At 42.7% G+C, this 18,016-nt stretch overlaps 1 protein-coding gene across 1 annotated transcript in view; it reads left to right on the forward strand.

Moving 5' to 3' along the window:
• Window positions 1–18,016, forward strand: part of epb41l5 (erythrocyte membrane protein band 4.1 like 5) — a 153,289-nt gene that overhangs the window by 118,424 nt on the left and 16,849 nt on the right. The window contains exons 16-20 of the mRNA XM_067987105.1: window positions 5,871–6,028; window positions 6,954–7,057; window positions 10,574–10,690; window positions 15,148–15,209; window positions 16,406–16,510. Of these exons, the coding sequence (XP_067843206.1) occupies window positions 5,871–6,028; window positions 6,954–7,057; window positions 10,574–10,690; window positions 15,148–15,209; window positions 16,406–16,510 (546 nt within the window). The remainder of the gene's footprint in view (window positions 1–5,870; window positions 6,029–6,953; window positions 7,058–10,573; window positions 10,691–15,147; window positions 15,210–16,405; window positions 16,511–18,016) is intronic.

Consider the following 18,016-nt stretch of genomic DNA (forward strand, 5'->3'; position numbering starts at 1 on the left):
ACTTTTCAGTCCATTCATATTAATCAGTTTAGTAAAGCGCCTATAGAGAAACAAAACAAAATCCCACTGGTACAATCTCGCAATGTCAAGATTACATTAAGAGTTTGACTGGTGTCTTGTGGTTAGTTTTTGGTCCTTTCACTATTGCAGCTCAGGTTCCATTTCTGTTCAAGGAATTTTTAAAAAAAAATTGTTTGAACATAAATCCTTGTGAGGGAGGAATGAAAAACATCTCTTAACATTTTTATTTTTCTTCCCCCAGTTGAAAGCGTTTCAAATAATTCTGGCTGTTCTTTAACTTTTCCACTCATGTTTGCGATAAGTGTGCCATTCCAGCCAAACTAGAACTTTATAAATAGTCAGGAGGTCCCTGGGCAGCAGTGTGAGTGTGTGTGTGTGTGTATATACACAGAACCAGTCATCATCTTTGAGGTGTTTGGCCAGCCTCACCTTCTGGACAGATTCATCATCACACTGCCAACCACGATGGATCCTTGGTTTCTCACCTTTTTGGAGCTATGTAGTTTTGAGGGCAGGTGTTAAGCAGGAAGGTTTACAAGAGCGTCTGGTTCCCTCACAAACTGGCCCCATGTTTCTGTGATGCCTGATCTATTGTGGCAGCCACAATCTCAAAAGAAGATAGGTGGAAAATGACCCTACCAATGTTGGACATTTGAAACAAACTGCAGCAAGCTGGTCAGCATCTGAAAGACAAAGACCGGTTAACACTTTGGTCATGATCCTTCATCACAACCAGTTGCATTCTCGCCCCCCCCCCCACCTCTCTTCCTGGAGGGACCATTGCCCCTGACATTTTTGTACATTCTTCCGCCCCCCCCCCCCCCACTACCAGCTGCTCTGGCCAGTTCTGACAGGGCCCCATCCGAAAAGCTAGCCGGTCTTTTCTCTTTCAGACGCCGATCGATTGTGTACATTTTTAGCATTTTCCGTCTTGTAGCGAGGTTAGTGATCCCTTTCCCAATAGGATCATCCATGCTGAACAAAATCTTCACCAAACCCTATGGCCATGAGATGGTTAACTTTTAAAAAAAATAGTAGCGAGTGTTATTTTGTTCAAAATGTAGTTCTATTTTGATTTTCTAAAGATGCAGTTCAAAAATGTTGCCTTCGGGGTACTAAAATCTGTGGCAATCTCAAAGAATTGAAGGCTTTATTCATGTGCTTTCTATCATAGCATTTCTGCTCTGTGGTGATCCTCTCGAGCATTGATGTTCACAAAAATTATTTTAAAATTGAATGGAAAATGGGTTAAGGTGACTGCCAAGAGGCAGAACTATGGCAGTAAGGTCCCCGATAACACTTTACTTTGAGTGTCTGCTTACTGATGTTTGCACTCAGGATTCCCCAAGAAAGGATTTGATAGCGACGGATAAAATTGAAGGAGAAAAGAGAATGTGCACTTAAAAGGGCACAATTTCTTTTCTCCTACTTGAATGAAGGTTATTTTTCCAAGCAAATAACCCAGTGAATTGTATTGTGTAGTATTTTCATATCTAACGTATTTTGGATAGTGCATTGAATAACGAGAATCGTCCCTGTTTAACTAATATGGAACGTTACACCACATAAACTTTCAATGATATACTGCTGTCAAGTTAGCAAAATGTCCCAAGGGACTCTGCATGGGGTAAGAATGCTTTGGGCCACTTCACATGGGGGACAAACAGGATGACTTCAATCTTGACCATGTTTAACTAAAGAAAGCTCATTATACTTCAGTGCAGAGGTGTCCAAACTTTTTGGGCTAGAAATTGGGTTAGGCCTGTTTTTGGGCCTGAAATCGTCAATGCGCTCGGACGCGCACCGGATTCTGAAATCAGCTTATTTCCAGTAAGCTGCAGACGCCAATTGGCCGTACAGAGGCAGCTCGCCGGTTTGGAGAGAACCAATTTGGGCCAGCTGCCATGCCAGCAATGGCCCTCGGGAAGGTCCTGTGGGAGGGATTTGAATGGGAGGAGGGGCGAGCACAGGCAGTCGTGCTGTGAAGTTGGGAGGTGCACTACTGCTCCTCCTGGCTCCACCTCAAGGTAAGTTAAGAAGTTAAAACTTCCCTGTTTGTTGGTGCCCTCCAGCAGTTCCTTTTAAGGACCGCTGGTTAGGCATCTGAAGAACCCAAGATGCGTCTATCAGTTCAGCTCTGACTGTCAAGTCGCCATTTAAACACAACTCTGCAAAAAAAAACAAACATCAACAGTGGGGGAAAAAGAATAACAGGCCCTAAAACAGCAAGGATCAATTTGATATTATTGGTGGTGAGGCTCCTTTAATTTTCATGCACCCACAATTTCTATTTTTTTAAATATAAATGTACTAATTAACATACCTTGAGGTTAGGAGGCATGTTGGTGTTTAAGCACATCGTATCCTACTAGTTTGTGGTACAGGCTTGAGCCTGCTTTAATGCAGACAGTGAACTCCCATCTCACCCGTGCCATGTAATTGTGAAAGGGGGAGGGTGATGAGCTGCGGCCGCATGATCTCCATAGGCACGAAGGGATTCAAAATTGGAGATCAAGTCACCCTGCGTCAAGCTACGCTCCCATGCACTAAGGGGCCTGTTGAAGAGTAGGCTAAGTGGAGTTCTAGGAGCATTTTGCCTACTGGCCATTTCAATTAAGGAATGGTGTGTGTAACCAGGAGGGGAGGTGCCTAAAGAAGACAGAGAAAACCAAATCAAAATAATATAAAAATTGGAACAAATGAGATTTGACCTGTTGAAAATGGAGGTGTTTCAGATGTAGTTTTTTAATCCAGTGTTTGTTTGCATTGGATAAACAAACCAATTGAATGTTTTCAAATGAAGGAACAGTTTTTTTTTTCCCCCCTTCCTCTACTCCAGTCTCATGACGGTGAATTAGGGTTGCATAGGCCCCAATAATCCTCTGGTACATCAGTCAAGTAGCTGTTCTTCCTATGTGAGTCTCGGTGTTATCAGTGTTCAGTCTGTTTTCAGAACCAAACCCCTCCTCCCCTCTCCCTAGTCAAGGGGGGAACTGGAGACAATGGCCCAGAAATTACTCCCCCGAGGACGCCGTTCCGTAACGGCGGCCTCTCTGACCACCGGCGAATCGATGGAGTAAGTTCACAAATGTGCACATGCGCATTAAAACCAGGAAATCGCGAACTTGCTCCCATTGGTTCACTGTCAGTTTGACAGGTTCGAATTAAAGGGCCACCTAGGTTAAAATCATAGAAATCATAAAACATTCGTAAACTTACCCATCTGCCCAGCTGGAAGGAAGATACTTACGCCACCAAAAGATATGCTGGAAAATACCAGCCCTACACTACTTTTAAAAAGCGCGGTAACTGTTAATGACTGCGAAACAACAAAAAATTAAATTTTAAAGATTTGGAATGTCAAATTACTCTTATAATTTTTGAACATAAAAAATTTTTAAATTGTTTTTTTTACTTTTAACTTCTGTAAGTTTCATTACATTAAATCATTTGCTTGGCTTTTTATAATAAGCTATGTTAAATTTTTATTTAAACTAAACTAAAATACAGAAGTTCACTTTAAATGAATGAGTTTTACTTGCCTGCTTGTGGACGTGACTTCTCTTCATGACAGATTCTGTGGGCGTGGTTTCCATTCCCACAGTCTCTCTCGATACGAAGGGAAGTGCGAAGCAAATCACAGCGCTGAACTGAAAAAAAATTCAAAATGGAGCAAGTGGACGTCAGAGACCACGAGGTAGGTATTTTCGTAGCCTTTGTCCCTAGGACGTGCGGACAGCCTTGCCGCGCAGGTCGAAGCAAGTTCCGGCCCAATTTTTGTGCTGCCGTTACCCATCCAGGATCAGTGAACTCGACACAGACTGGGTATTAAACCTGGGATCTTTCTGGTGTGTGTGTCTCAGTGTGACACCGAGTGGTATATTTACATGTTGAATCTGGGAGGGCGTTGCCTTTACTTCGATTTATTTAATTCTCTTCCTCCAGGAGCTCTTACCTCGGTTCCTCCCTTGATACTACTGCTAAGATCAGAACTCCCCACCAAGTGGGCATGAAGCTATAAGCTACTACTCTGGCATGGTGTGTTGGGAGGATTAATGCATTGTTTTTTGTTATTTATTCATGGGATGTGGGCTTCGCTGGCAAGGCCAGCACTTATTGCCCATCCCTAATTGCCCTTGAGAAGGTGGTGGTGAGCCGCCACCTTGAACCGCTGCAGTCCGTGTGGTGAAGGTTCTCCCACAGTGGTGTTAGGTAGGGAGTTCCAGGATTTTGACCCAGCGACGACGCAGGAATAGCGATATATTTCCAAGTCGGGATGGTGTGTGACTTGGAGGGGAATCTGCAGGTGGTGGTGTTCCCATGCGCCTGCTGCCCTTGTCCTTCTAGGTGGTAGAGGTCACTGGTTTGGGAGGTGCTGTCGAAGAAGCCTTGACGAGTTGCTGTAGTGCATCTTGTAGATGGTACACACTGCAGCCATGGTGCGCCAGTGTTGGAAGGATTGAATGTTTAAGGTGGTGGATGGGATGCCAATTGTGCCGCCTTGTTAAAAGTTTTGCATTCTTTGGATTCCATGTGGAAAACATAGAAATTTTAACGTCTCGTTTTCAGAAATGTTTTAAAGGTTGTTGAAAATCTGATCCTCCGACTGTGTTAACTGAAGCAGGTAAGGTTGCTCACGTAACTGTGCAGAAATAAATGTCAGACATAGAGTACTTAGACCAGTCCAATGTGATTAAACGATGGCACTTGGCATGACCGTGACCTAGGATGAAGGTATGCTTTCCCATTGAATGTTTGCGACAATAAGATCATGCCTGTGATGCGACTAATAAAGTCTGGGGCAGCTGCGGTGAAACCAATGAACAATGTGAATCCACCTGTGGCTGCCTTGGTCGTGTGCTGAAAATAGCTTCAATCAAGTGATTTAGCTGATTAATTGAGCAACTGATTGACGTTGATTGATGGAGCCCATTGGTTTCTGGTGACTGAGTCAAATTCTGTTATTACATGGGACTCCGGGAGTTTTGTCGATGGTTTAGAGGTTGCGTTCTCTGATTCTGTGCATTTATTCCCTGAAACCCCAAATCAATGGCCACGATGATTCGATTAATTATTGCCTCCATTACCAGGGGCATCGATGATTGAAATGCAACCAAATCAGCTAATTGATTCTTGATTCGATATGCAAGGGGAGCAGTCTTCATGAAGAATTGTAAGGAAGTAACAGTTTGCCAATCATGTAACACGATCAGATTTGTGTCAGAAGGCACATTACTGCATTATTTACACACAAAGACAATGCAGCAAGGTTCTCCTGACTCTTAACCCCCAAGGTAACTGTTTACGAAGCACTCTTGAAGGCCGTGCCCCTTTAATTGTTACAAACCCTTTGAGCACTGTGAAGGCATTTTTTCCACAAGATGTAACCGACGCAAAAGCAAAAATACTGCGGGTAGAAATCTGTAATGAAAACTGAAAATGCTGGAAACGCTCAGCAGGTCAGGCAGCATCTGTGGGAGAGGGAAACAGAATTAACGTTTCAGGTCGAAGACCTCATCAGAAAATAATTGACTTGATTCATTGCCTTTGTACAAAAAAAAAAGCTAGTTTTCGAACAAGAATCAGCCAAGGGAGCCTGTCTTCCTGAAGGTTGTACAATAGAATACTTGTTGCAAGTTAGAAGTTCCATTCAGTACTCAAAGGATTAAAGAAAGCAATTGTACTTGATTGTACCGGCTGAAAAATCGATGGCATTGGTCAAAAGAATTTTTTCTTCCACAGCTTACATGCACAAGCGTATATACTCAAAATAATCAAAATTTGCCTGAGTGTTTTGAGTAGTGAAACCTTACTTAAAATGGTGTTACTGATTTTCTTGTCATTCGCAGCATGCAGATAGCAGACTTATTGGATAATAAAGAGCTGCTGGAGACTTGTGTGGATGAGGTCATGGGAGTGGCTGTTACCATGACAGCACCAGGAATTTCAGATGAGTCGGTTCAAAGTTTGACCTCTGCCGGGACAAATGAAAAACCAGATTCAACTGGTAAGAGGCGGCCTGCTTTATGTGGAACGATTACTTTGCTAATGTGGCAGTAGGACAAATGTCTTGCAGTATTTTAAGTTGAGTTACACAATATTATAAATAATACTTGCATTCATATAGTTCTTTATCACATCAAAATCCCTCAAAGCACTTCACACACTGAATTACTTTTGAATCACAGTAACTGTTGTACACACAAACTGTATACACAAACCTCTCCGCCTCTTTACCTCTCTCTCCTTTAAGTAGCTTCTTAAAACCTACCTCTTTGACCAAGTTTTTGGTCACCTGTCCTAATATCCCTGGCTCAGTGTCAAATAATGCTCCTGTAAAGCGCCTTGGGAAGTTTTTAACTACATTAAAGGCGCTATATAAACTATACAAAGTTGTTGTTGATTAGCACAGTTTTCAGGTTCTGGATGTTTGCTTAGATTCAGCATCACGAGTCACTCTTGCATCATCAATGATCTGGAGTGCACATTTTTCTGCCCGATATCTAGACAAACAGCAACATGACTCAGGGATTGTAACCGAGAACCTTACTCCGTATACTGGCTACACACACATTACACGTGCCACCATGTGAATTCTCCTCTGCTAATGGAGAGTGAACTAAAAAGCACTCCATCGAGGCAATGCCTAGCTTTTAGATTATTAGCTGGTTTATTTGCGTAAAGCATGTGAATGAACAGCATACAATTTTCATTGAGAATAATTAATTTTCCTACAGCTGGTATCTTGTTTATGAAAAATAATAAATATGTAACATTAATTCTCAACGAATTGTTGATAGAGGTCCCTCATGAGGCTACATTTAACTGGCTGGATGAATCATGTTTCCAATGGGAGCTCTCAAACATGAGCACGGACCACATTTATTTAATTGCTTGTTACTGATTCCCTTTTACCTCTCTCCATGTTTCAGCACTGGAGGAAGTAGTAGCAAGACTGAAGCAGCTCCAGATAGAGAGCAGTCCTGTCCCCGGCACCAGGCCCAACGTAAACTTCAATGTGAACATCAATAACCAGGTACGAATAAGATTAGTGCAGGTTTTTAACCATTGTATTGAATAGGTTACCTGTGTCAAATGACCTCTCCCTTTCCTCTCTTCACAATACTAAATGATGTTGGCCAGTACACAGGTACTGGCGATGGGACAACTCCTGTTGCCTTTTCTAATAAAACCCATAAGGAGACACTGGGTTGCCCCAGTACTGTCACACAAAAGTGCCCCCTTTTTTTTTAGAGGGGCGCAACTAATGAGGAACTAGACCATAAAATAAAGGAAACTTTTATAAACTTAAATAATACATTTCCCAGTGTCCACCATGTCCTGCGGTCCCCGCGGTGCCCACCGGTCGAGGAAGGCCTCAAGTATACCGGCAGGCACTGTGTGTTCCTTCTCCAGGGCCAGCCGGGTGCGGACAAGTCTGCGGAAGACCACTCCTGTTGCTGATTAAAACAACTTGTTAAAACTGGAAATTGATATTTAGATATTGAATCCAAACCTGCATATGTTACATAAGAACATAAAGCCTCAAACAGGAAATGGGCCATTTAACTTATCAAGTCAACTCCTTCCAATGACCACGTACTTTATCATGGCCTCTACTTCACCCATTCAGTCTCCTGAAGGAAGGTTTTGATTAAAACTCCCTAATCCCCAAAGGTAATTGGGAAAAACTCTAGATGTTTATATCAATCCCACATTTCCACTGTTAACGCCCCAAAGTGTGTTCTCTCTTATTTGCATAAATCAGTAACTTGAACTATTTCTCAGTCCCAGATGGGACAATGAGTCAAGTGCTACATTTTAATCCTTGAAGAATCGCCTCCGTTAAATGGAGATCGGGTTGCATTACCGATGACATAAATAGTATTGGAGTTCAGGCAGAGTGCATTCATGGAATGTGTTCTTGATTTAAAATGTCACCTGTTTGTGTGAGAATGTTAAAGTTACAGCACTAGAAAGGGATGCTGTACTTGAGGGTTCAAAGACAGAATCTATTTGGTTAGAATTAAGGAACAATAGATGAGCTATTATGTTGCTGGATGTTTACTATAGGCCACCAAATAGTAGGAAGGAGATAGAGGAACAAATTTGCAGGCAATTGCAGAAAGATGCAAGAACTTATAGAATAGTGATAGTGGGAGACTTCAATTATCCTAATATAGACTGGAAAAATAACAGTGTAAAGGGCATAGAAAGGGAGGAATTCCTGAAATGTGTACAATAGAACTTTCTTGATCAGTGTGTTTTCAGGGAAGGAAGCAGTACTGGACCTAGTTCTGGAGAATGAAGTGGAGCAGGTGGTGCATGTTTCAGTGGGGAAGCATTTGGGGAACAGTGATCATAATATCATTAGATTTAGAGTAGTTATGGAAAAGCACAAGGAAAAATCAAATTTGAAAATACTCAATTGGAGAAGGGCTAATTTCAGTGAGTTGAAAAGGGATCTGGTCCAGGTAGATTGGAAACAAAGATTAGCAGGTAAAACAGTAAATGAGCAATGGGAGGCCTTCAGAGAGGAGATAGTTCAGGTACAGACTAGATACGTTCCCACAAGGGAGAAAGGAAGGGCATCGAAAGCTAAAGCTCCCTGGATGACTAAAGGTATAGAAATTAAAATGAAACAGAAAAAGGAGGCTTATGACGAATGTAAGGTTCATAATACGGTAAAGGACATAGGATAACTGAAAAAGGAAATAAGAGGGGCAAAGAGAGAGTATGAGAATAGATTGGTGGCTAACATAAAAGAGAATCTAAAAGTTGTCTTTAGATATATAAGTAGTAAATGGGTGGTAAGAGGAGGGGTGGGGCTGATTAGGGACCAAAAAGGAGATCTACTCATGGAGGCTGAGGTACTAAATGAGTACTTTGCATCTGACTTTGTCAAGGAAGAAAATCCTGCCTAAGTGACAGTAAAATAGGAGGTAGTTGAGATACTGGATGGGCTAAAAATTGATAGAGGAGGTACTAGAAAGGCTGGCTGTACTTAAAGTAGATAAGTCACCTGGTCCGGATGGGATGCATTCTAGGTTGCTGAGGGAAGTAAGGGTGGAAATTGCATCGGCCACAATCTTCCGATCCTTAGATATGGAGTGGTGCTATAGGACAGGCGGATTGCAAATGTTACACCCCGGCAACTACAGGCCAGTCAGCCTAACATCGGTGGTAGGAAAACTTTGAGACATCAATCTGGAACAAAGTTAGTTGGTACTTGGAAAAATATTGGTTAATAAATGAAAGCCAACACGGATTTGTTAGAGACAAATCGCGTTTGACTAACTTGGTTGAGTTCTTTGATGAAGTAAAGGAGAGAGTTGATGAGGCTAGTGTGGTTGATGTGTATATGAACTTTCAAAGATGTTTGATCAAGTACCACATAATAGACTTGTTAGCAAAATTGAAGCCCATGGGATTAAAGGGACGGTGGCTGCGTGTATACAAAATTGGCTAAGGGACATAAAGCAGAGAGTAGTAGTGAACGGTTGTTTTTCAGACTGGAGAGAAGTGTGCAGTGGTGTCCCCCAGGGGTCGGTGTTCGGACCACTGCTCTTTTTGATATCTATTAATGACCTGGACTTGGGTTTACTGGGTATAATTTCAAAGTTTGCAGACGACACGAAACTTGGAAATGTCGTAAACAGTGGGGAGGATAGTAACAGACTTCAAGAGGACATAGACAGACTGGTGAAATGGGCAGACACGTGGCAGATGAAATTTAACGCTGAGAAGTGTGAAGTGATTCATTTTGGTAGGAAGAATGAGGAGAGGCATATAAAAACTAAATGGTACAATTTTAAAGGGGGTGCAGGAACAGAGAGACCTGGGGTGAATGGAAACAAGTCTTTGAAGGTGGTGGGACAAGTTGAAAAGGCTATTAAAAAGGCATACGGGATCCTTGGCTTTATAAATAGAGGCATAGCATACAAAAGCAAGGAAGTTATGCTAAACCTTTATAAACCACTGGTTAGACCCCAGCTGGAGTATTGTGGCCAATTCTGGGCACCACACTTTAGGAAGGATGTCAAGGCCTTAGAGAGGGTGCAGAGGAGATTTACTAGAATGGTACCAGGGATGAAAGATTTCAGTTACGTGGAGAGACCAGAGAAACTGGGGTTGTTCTCCGTTGAGCAGCGAAGATTAAGGGGAGATTTGTTAGAGGTATTCAAGATCATGAAGGGTTTTGATAAAGTACATATGGAGAAACGTTTCCAGTGGCAGAAAGGTAAGTAACCAGAAGACACAGATTTGAGGTAATTGGCAAAAAGAACCAGAGGAGACATGAGGAAACATTTTTTTTAACGCAGTGAGTTGTTATGATCTGGAATGCACTCCCTGAAAGGGTGATGGAAAAAATTAAATAGTAACTTTCAAAAGGGAATTGGATAAATACTTGAAGTGGAAAAATTTGCAGTGCAATGTGGAAAGAGCAGGGGAATGGGACTAATTGGATAGCTCTTTCAAAGAGCAGGCACAGGCACGATGGGCTGAATGGCCTCCTTCTGTGCTGTATCATTTTATGATTCTATGATTCTAGGATGAAATGAAACTGATGGACAAAGGCCTGAAGAACACAAGTGATGCTGTGTGCCCTGTGCTTCCCGAGGACGTGAAAAGCAACATTTTGAAAGCGCAGGTGGAGGCTGCTGTGAAGGTGAAGCACTTTACGAGGCTTTTATCTAAATAACGGATCTGCTGGCAATATGAAAAGTTTAAAGGCCAAGTGTAGGGGTGAAGTGAAGTATGTTGCTGTGGGCCTCTCACTGACATGAATTGCCCTCTACTAGTGATGCTGTAAAAGCAGTGAGTACAGGTGTCACCCGTGGCTCAGTGGTAGCACTCTCGCCTCTAGGTCAGAGGGCCGTGCGTTCAAGTCCCACACCATGGATGAAATCTAGGCTGACACTCCAGTGCAGTACTGAGGGAGCGCTGCACTGTCAGAGGTGCCATCTTTCATAAGAACATAAGAAATAGGAACATGAGTAGGCCACATTGCCCCTCGAGCCTGCTCCGCCATTCAATCAGATCATGGTTATCTACGGGCATTTGGAGAGGCAGGGACTGATTAGGAACAGTCAGCATGGTTTTGTGAGAGGAAAATCATGTCTCACAAATTTGATTGAGTTTTTTGAAGGGGTAACCAAGAAGATAGATGAGGGCTGTGCAGTAGACGTGGTCTACATGGACTTTAGCAAAGCCTTTGACAAGGTACCGCATGGTAGGTTGTTACATAAGGTTAGATCTCACGGGATCCAAGGTGAGGTAGCCAATTGGATACAAAATTGGATTGACTGCAGAAGACAGAGGGTGGTTGTAGAGGGTTGTTTTTCAAACTGGAGGCCTGTGACCAGCGGTGTGCCTCAGGGATCGGTGCTGGGTCCGCTGTTATTTGTTATTTATATTAATGATTTGGATGAGAATTTAGGAGGCATGGTTAGTAAGTTTGCAGATGACACCAAGATTGGTGGCATTGTGGACAGTGAAGAAGGTTATCTAGGATTGCAACGGGATCTTGATAAATTGGGCCAGTGGGCCAATGAATGGCAGATGGAGTTTAATTTAGATAAATGTGAGGTGATACATTTTGGTAGATCGAATCGGGCCAGGACCTACTCCGTTAATGGTAGGGCGTTGGGGAGAGTTATAGAACAAAGAGATATCTAGGAGTACAGGTTCATAGCTCCCTGAAAGTGGAGTCACAGGTGGATAGGGTGGTGAAGAAAGCATTCAGCATGCTTGGTTTCATTGGTCAGAACATTGAATACAGGAGTTGGGATGTCTTGTTGAAGTTGTACAAGACATTAGTACGGCCACACTTGGAATACTGTGTACAGTTCTGGTCACCCTATTATAGAAAGGATATTATTAAACTAGAAAGAGTGCAGAAAAGATTTACTAGGATGCTACCGGGACTTGATGGTTTGACTTATAGGGAGAGGTTGGATAGACTGAGACTTTTTTCCCTGGAGAGTAGGAGGTTTAGGGGTGATCTTCTAGAAGTCTATAAAATAATGAGGGGCATAGATAAGGTAGATAGTCAAAATCTTTTCCCAAAGGTAGGGGAGTCTATAACGAGGGGGCGTCGATTTAAGGTGAGAGGGGTGAGATACAAAAGGGTCCAGAGGGGCATTTTTTCACTCAAAGGGTGGTGAGTGTCTGGAACGAGCTGCCAGAGGCAGTAGTAGAGGCGGGTACAATTTTGTCTTTTAAAAAGCATTTGGACAGTTACATGGGTAAGATGGGTATAGAGGGATATGGGCCAAGTGCAGGCAACTGGGACTAGCTTAGTGGTATAAACTGGGCGACATGGACATGTTGGGCCGAAGGGCCTGTTTCCATGTTGTAAACTTCTATGATTCTATGGTTGATCCTTAACCTCAACTCCACTTTCCTGCCCGATCCCCATATCCCTTGATTCCCCTGGAGTCCAAAAATCTATCTATCTCAGCCTTGAATATATTCAATGACTCCGCATCCACAGCTCTCTGGGGTAGAGAATTCCAAAGATTCACAACCCCTAAGTGAAGAAATTCCTCCTCATTTCAGTCTTAAATGACCAACCCCATATCCTGCGAATATGCCCCCTAGTTCTAGACTCTCTAGCCATGGGAATCAACCACTCAGCATCTACCCTGTCAAGCACCCCTAATAATCTTATACGTTTCAATTAAATCACCTCTCATTCTTCTAAACTCCAGAGAGTATAGGCCCATTCTGTTCAACCTCACCTCGCAGGACAACCCTCTCATCCCAGGAATTAATCTAATGAACTTTGCTGCACCGCCTCTAAAGCAAGTATAACCTTCCTTAGATAAGGAGACCCAAACTGTACACAGTACTCCAGGTGAGGTCTCAGCAAAGCCCTGTACAATTGTGGTAAGACTTCCTTAATCTTGTACTCCAACCCCCTTGCAATAAAGGCCAATGGTCCATTTGCCCTCCTAATTGCTTGCTGTACCTGCATGCTAACATTTTGTGTTTCTTGTAGGAGGACACCCAAGTCTCTCTGAACACCAACATTTAACAGTTTCTCACCATTTAAAAAATATTTTCTTTTTCTATTCTTCCTACCAAAGTGAATAACCTCACATTTCCCCACATTATACTCCATCTGTCACCTTCTTGCCCACTCACTTAGTCTGTCTAAATCCCTTTGCAGACTCTTTGTAACCTCCTTACAGCTTACTTTCCCACCCAGCTTTGTTTCGTCAGTAAACTTGGATCCATTACACTCGGTCCCTTCATTGAAGTCATTAATATAGATTGTAAATCGCTGAGGCCCAAGCACCGATCCTTGCGGCACCCCACTAGTCACAGCCTGCCAACCTGAGAATGACCCATTTATCCTTACTCTCTGTTTTCTGTCCATTAGCCACGCCTCTATCCATGCTAGTATGTTACCCCGAACCCCATGAGCCCTTATCTTGTGTAACAACCTTTTATGTGGCACCTTATCGAATGCCTTTTTGAAAATCCAAATATACGACATCCACTGGTTCCTCTTTATCTACTCTGCTAGTTACATCCTCACAAAACTCTAATAGGTTTGTCAAACACTATTTCCCTTTCATAAAACCATGTTGACTCTGCCTAATCATATTATGATTTTCTAAGTGCCTTGTTACCACTTTTAATAATGGATTCCAGCATTTTCCCGACGACTGATGTCAGGCTTACTGGCCTGTCGTTCCCTGTTTTCTCTCTCCCTCCTTTCTTGAATAGTGGGGTCACATTTGCTACCTTCCAATCCACTGGGGACCGTTCTAGAATCTAGGGAACTCTGGAAGATCACAACCAATGCATCCACTTTCTCTGCAGCCACCTCTTTTAGAACCCTCGGATGTGGGCCATCAAGTCCAGGGGATTTATCGGCTATTAGTCCCATTAGTTTCTCAAGTAATTTTTCTCTACTGCTAATAATTACTTTAAGTTCCTCACTCTCATTAGCCCCTTGATTCCCCACTATTTCTGGTATGTTTTTCATGTCTTCTACTGTGGAGACAGAATCAAAATATTTGTTTAACGCATCTGCCATTTCCTGAATCCCCTTTATAATTTCTCCTGTCTCAGCCTCTAAGGGACCAACATTTACTTTTGCTACACTCTTCCTTTTTACATACTTGTAGAAGCTCTTACAATCCGTTTTTATATTTCTTGTCAGTTTACTTTCATATTCTATTTTCTCTTTCTATCAATTTTTTGGATGAGACGTTAAACTGAGGTCCCCTCTGCCTTCAGGTGGATGTAAAAGATCCCATGGCACTATTTGAAGAAGAACAGGGGAGTTCTCCGCTGTGTCCTGGCCAATATTTAACCCTCAACCAACACCTCTCAACAGATTATCTGGTCACTATCTGATTGCTGTTTGTGGGACCTTGCTGTGTGCAAATTGGCTGCCGCGTTTCTCACACTTCAAAATTACTTCATTGGCTGTAAAGTGCTGGGGGCGTCCTGAGGTCAGGAAAGGTGTTATTTAAATGCAAGTCTTTTAAAAAGAGCAGCATTGGTAGTGGCCACTGGCTCATTGTATGGGTGGGCTACCCAGTCAGTGGCCGAGTCCAACTGGCCAGGATGGTCCCATGGCTCAGTTCCTGCTCTGTGCTGATCTCAGCTGAGGTTCCAGTGATGGTGATTGCATTCCTAACTGTTGGAATCTGTAACACTCACCTGAATAAGTAACTTCAGAGAAAATCACAATTCGAATTTGTTACATTTATAAGATTTGAAAATGGGAATCTTGGCAAATTGAATTTAACGTGCATGCATTTATGTTCTGCACTGTCCAGTCGATCGGTGTCCACCTCGCAATGCATGTAAAGGAGTCAGAATTGATGGTGCTCTGTGTTAAATTGTATACAGGTTATGTGGCTGTGATGGGAATGTTTGATTGAAAGGAATTAAGTGCTACTGTAAATGGCCATTTTAAAGTAGTTTTTCCAAATTTTATCTCAATCAGGTGAACCTCAGTGATTTTTTTAATTGAGGGTGTGAATATAGCTTTATATAATTTTAATAGATGGGCAGCAAGGTATGGCTAAAAGTACAGATGGGTTTGCGTGTTAGCTATCATTGAGATTCTTTATTAACAGATTTTTGTATTTTCCTTCTCAGGTGACCAGAGATGACACCAGACTGAACGACAAAAACTCTAACCTGTTCAACACAGCGTTCAGGTAAGGTGCAAAACACAATTTTCATTGCAGCATTTTCCTTTATTCCCATATGTAATTTTTTTTTTTAAACATTTTTTTCAGTGTTCCCCCTCCCTCTCCTGAAGGTGCCGTCTCTTCCCCAGACACTGGCAGCCCTCCAACACCGTTCGCTCGCACGCTCCCTCTCGTTCGCTCGCGCTCTCCCTGCTGTCCCCCCCCTCCCTCCCTGCCCTGCGCGCATGCTTGCTTGCTCTTTCTTTGATTTTCTCTCTCTCTCTGCTCGCGTGGTGAGGTGCTGAAGGGTGTCCGTGGGACATCAGCGTGGTGTCAATACATTCGGGAAAGGAGGTCAGAACTGCCTTGGTCTGAGGTACAGACTTGCAGCAAATATCACTTGTCAGTTGATACTTTTGAGTGGTAACGGGCCAGATCTCGCGGTGAGCCCGTTAGTCAGACATACAATGGCACGTTTGGGTTTTAAAAATTTTTGCCCACAAAGTTGCTGGAAGTGCGAGCTGATAACGGGGCAGCGAGGGAAACAGGGCATCTGGGACCTTGGTGAACAACGGGACAAACAGTGTATCTCCTTAACCAGTGAGATTTAATGATAGAGAAAGAAACAGAGGAAGGAAGGTGAATTAGAGTGGGTGAATTCAATGTCAACTCAGGTACAGAAAGAAAAATAAAGATAGAGAACAAAAGATTGGATTAAGAGAGAGAGAGAGAGAGAAAGGAGACAGAAATCATGGGGAGGTTAAACACGAGATGCTGTTTTCGTGAAGCTAATGGCGGAGCAGCGCAAATCGGCCAGCGATTGTGGCGATTCACAATTCACAGGGTTTCTCCTCCTCACTACAAGTTGCTGGCCGATTTGCGCGTTGATAAAAGCGTGCATCGTTCACGCACCATTATTTTTTCAGCAAATTCTGTGCCAATGTAAGTACGTTACTGTCATGGTGTGGCAGTGCCTACTTTCTGCCACTGGTGGCCACTGCGATACTCACCCTGCTCACCAGCAGCCTCCAGTGATGAGTGTTGTCTACGAACTGGAACAATTTGGTACGTCCAAATCTTGCAGCTGATCTGTATGTTTCCGCCTGCTGTAGTTATTGCCACTCTAGTCAGTCAATATTGTGACGGTCAGTGGACTCCCACATGTGTACTTCCGATATGAATGTAATACATTATGATCATGCTATTTTTCATGTTTTAAACAGGGGGTTAGGCACCGCAGACACCATTTTATTGACTAGCAAAATCGCAGAGCGGCAAGATGCCAGGAGTCCACTGAAAAATATTCCAGCCTGCATCCCCTTCGCCTCGTAAGTACTTTCAGGGTATAACACCCCAGAGATTGCAATTCAGGTACACAAGGGAAAGAAACATCTGTGCAGAAGGAAAGTGGTTTTGTCCAGTCATAATTTCACAAATAGACAAACGCTGGACAAATATGATCACAAAGTAACTAACTGGAGAAAAAACTAGTCATGAAACCTAGGAAACAATCCCAAATGCAATTACTCTGACTAAAGTAATTAACATTTACTCCTAAGAGCAGCAAAGGTTAAGGGGAGATTTAATAGCGGTGTTCAAAATCATGTAGGGTTTGGATAGAGTAAATAAGGAGAAACTGTTTCCAGCGGCAGAAGGGTCGGTAACCAAAGGAAACAGATTTAAGGCAAGGTGAGAGATTTTTTTACGCAGTGAGTTGTTATGATCTGGAATGCACTGCCTGAAAGGGTGGTGGGAGCAGATTCAATAATAACTTTCAGAAGAGAATTGGATAAATACTCGAAGGGGAAAAATTTACAGGGCTATGAGGAAAGAGCAAGGGAATAGGATTAACCGGATAGCTCGTTCAAAGAGCAGGCGCAGGCACGATGGGCCGAATGGCCTCCTTCTGTGCTGTCTCATTCTATGATTCTATGAACTGTTGCATTGCTTTTGTCTGACTTCCTTATTGCTGTGACCCACTTCTAGACAAAGAGCTGGATTTGATTAGGAAGAAAGCTAAACTGAGGTCATGACCCCGCCGGGATTATTTAACTGCAGGCAGTCTCTACCATACGTTTTACAGGCTGTTTCTTTGTCATACTTTTGGACTTAGATGCTCATTGTGCTTTTGAAAGATAATTTGATTCACACGATGGCCAGACCTATTCAACTAATAACACTGTAGTGTTACTCAAGATGGAATTCAGTTTTAAAAATCTGGGGGTGGAGTGGGAAGGGGGGAAATCAGAATTTAATTTACGCGGTGAGGAAAGAGGAAGAGAGTCTTTATTAGGCCACTTGGTTAAAGAGGAAGAGCGTTTGATTCATCCATTATAAGGGGAGCGAATGTTTATGGGCTGTCGTGAGATGGGGAATGCCGAGAATGAGCAATGTAACTAGAATTATGATCTCGCATTTCCTTTGGAGCAGACAAAGATTACAAGCCCTGCGACAGACTATAACACAGTCGACGTGACACCACGTCAGTGCCTAGCTCATTAGCATATTAACCACCTTTCTTCTCTCTGCTTTTTTAAAAAAACTTTCATGAATACAATTTGCTTTAAAACCCCAACATTTAAATATGACTCTCTTTCAAATCCATTCTGTGGTGAAATGGTCACAAATCCATGATTACAACTTTCCTTGTTGTTCTTGTCTTTTTTTTTTCTCCCAAACGTCTTCTATTAGCCCCAAACTCTCTGCATAATTTCTCTTCAGAACCAAGGTTTTTGGAACAAGAGATAGCCATTAGGCCCAAACAAGCCCCTTGTTTTTGATGCATCAACCCCATATGCTGGCCTTCTCACCATGTCCCTCAATCCCTTTTCTCT

Source organism: Heptranchias perlo, chromosome 7, assembly GCF_035084215.1.
Source record: "Heptranchias perlo isolate sHepPer1 chromosome 7, sHepPer1.hap1, whole genome shotgun sequence".
NCBI classification, from domain to species: domain Eukaryota; kingdom Metazoa; phylum Chordata; class Chondrichthyes; order Hexanchiformes; family Hexanchidae; genus Heptranchias; species Heptranchias perlo.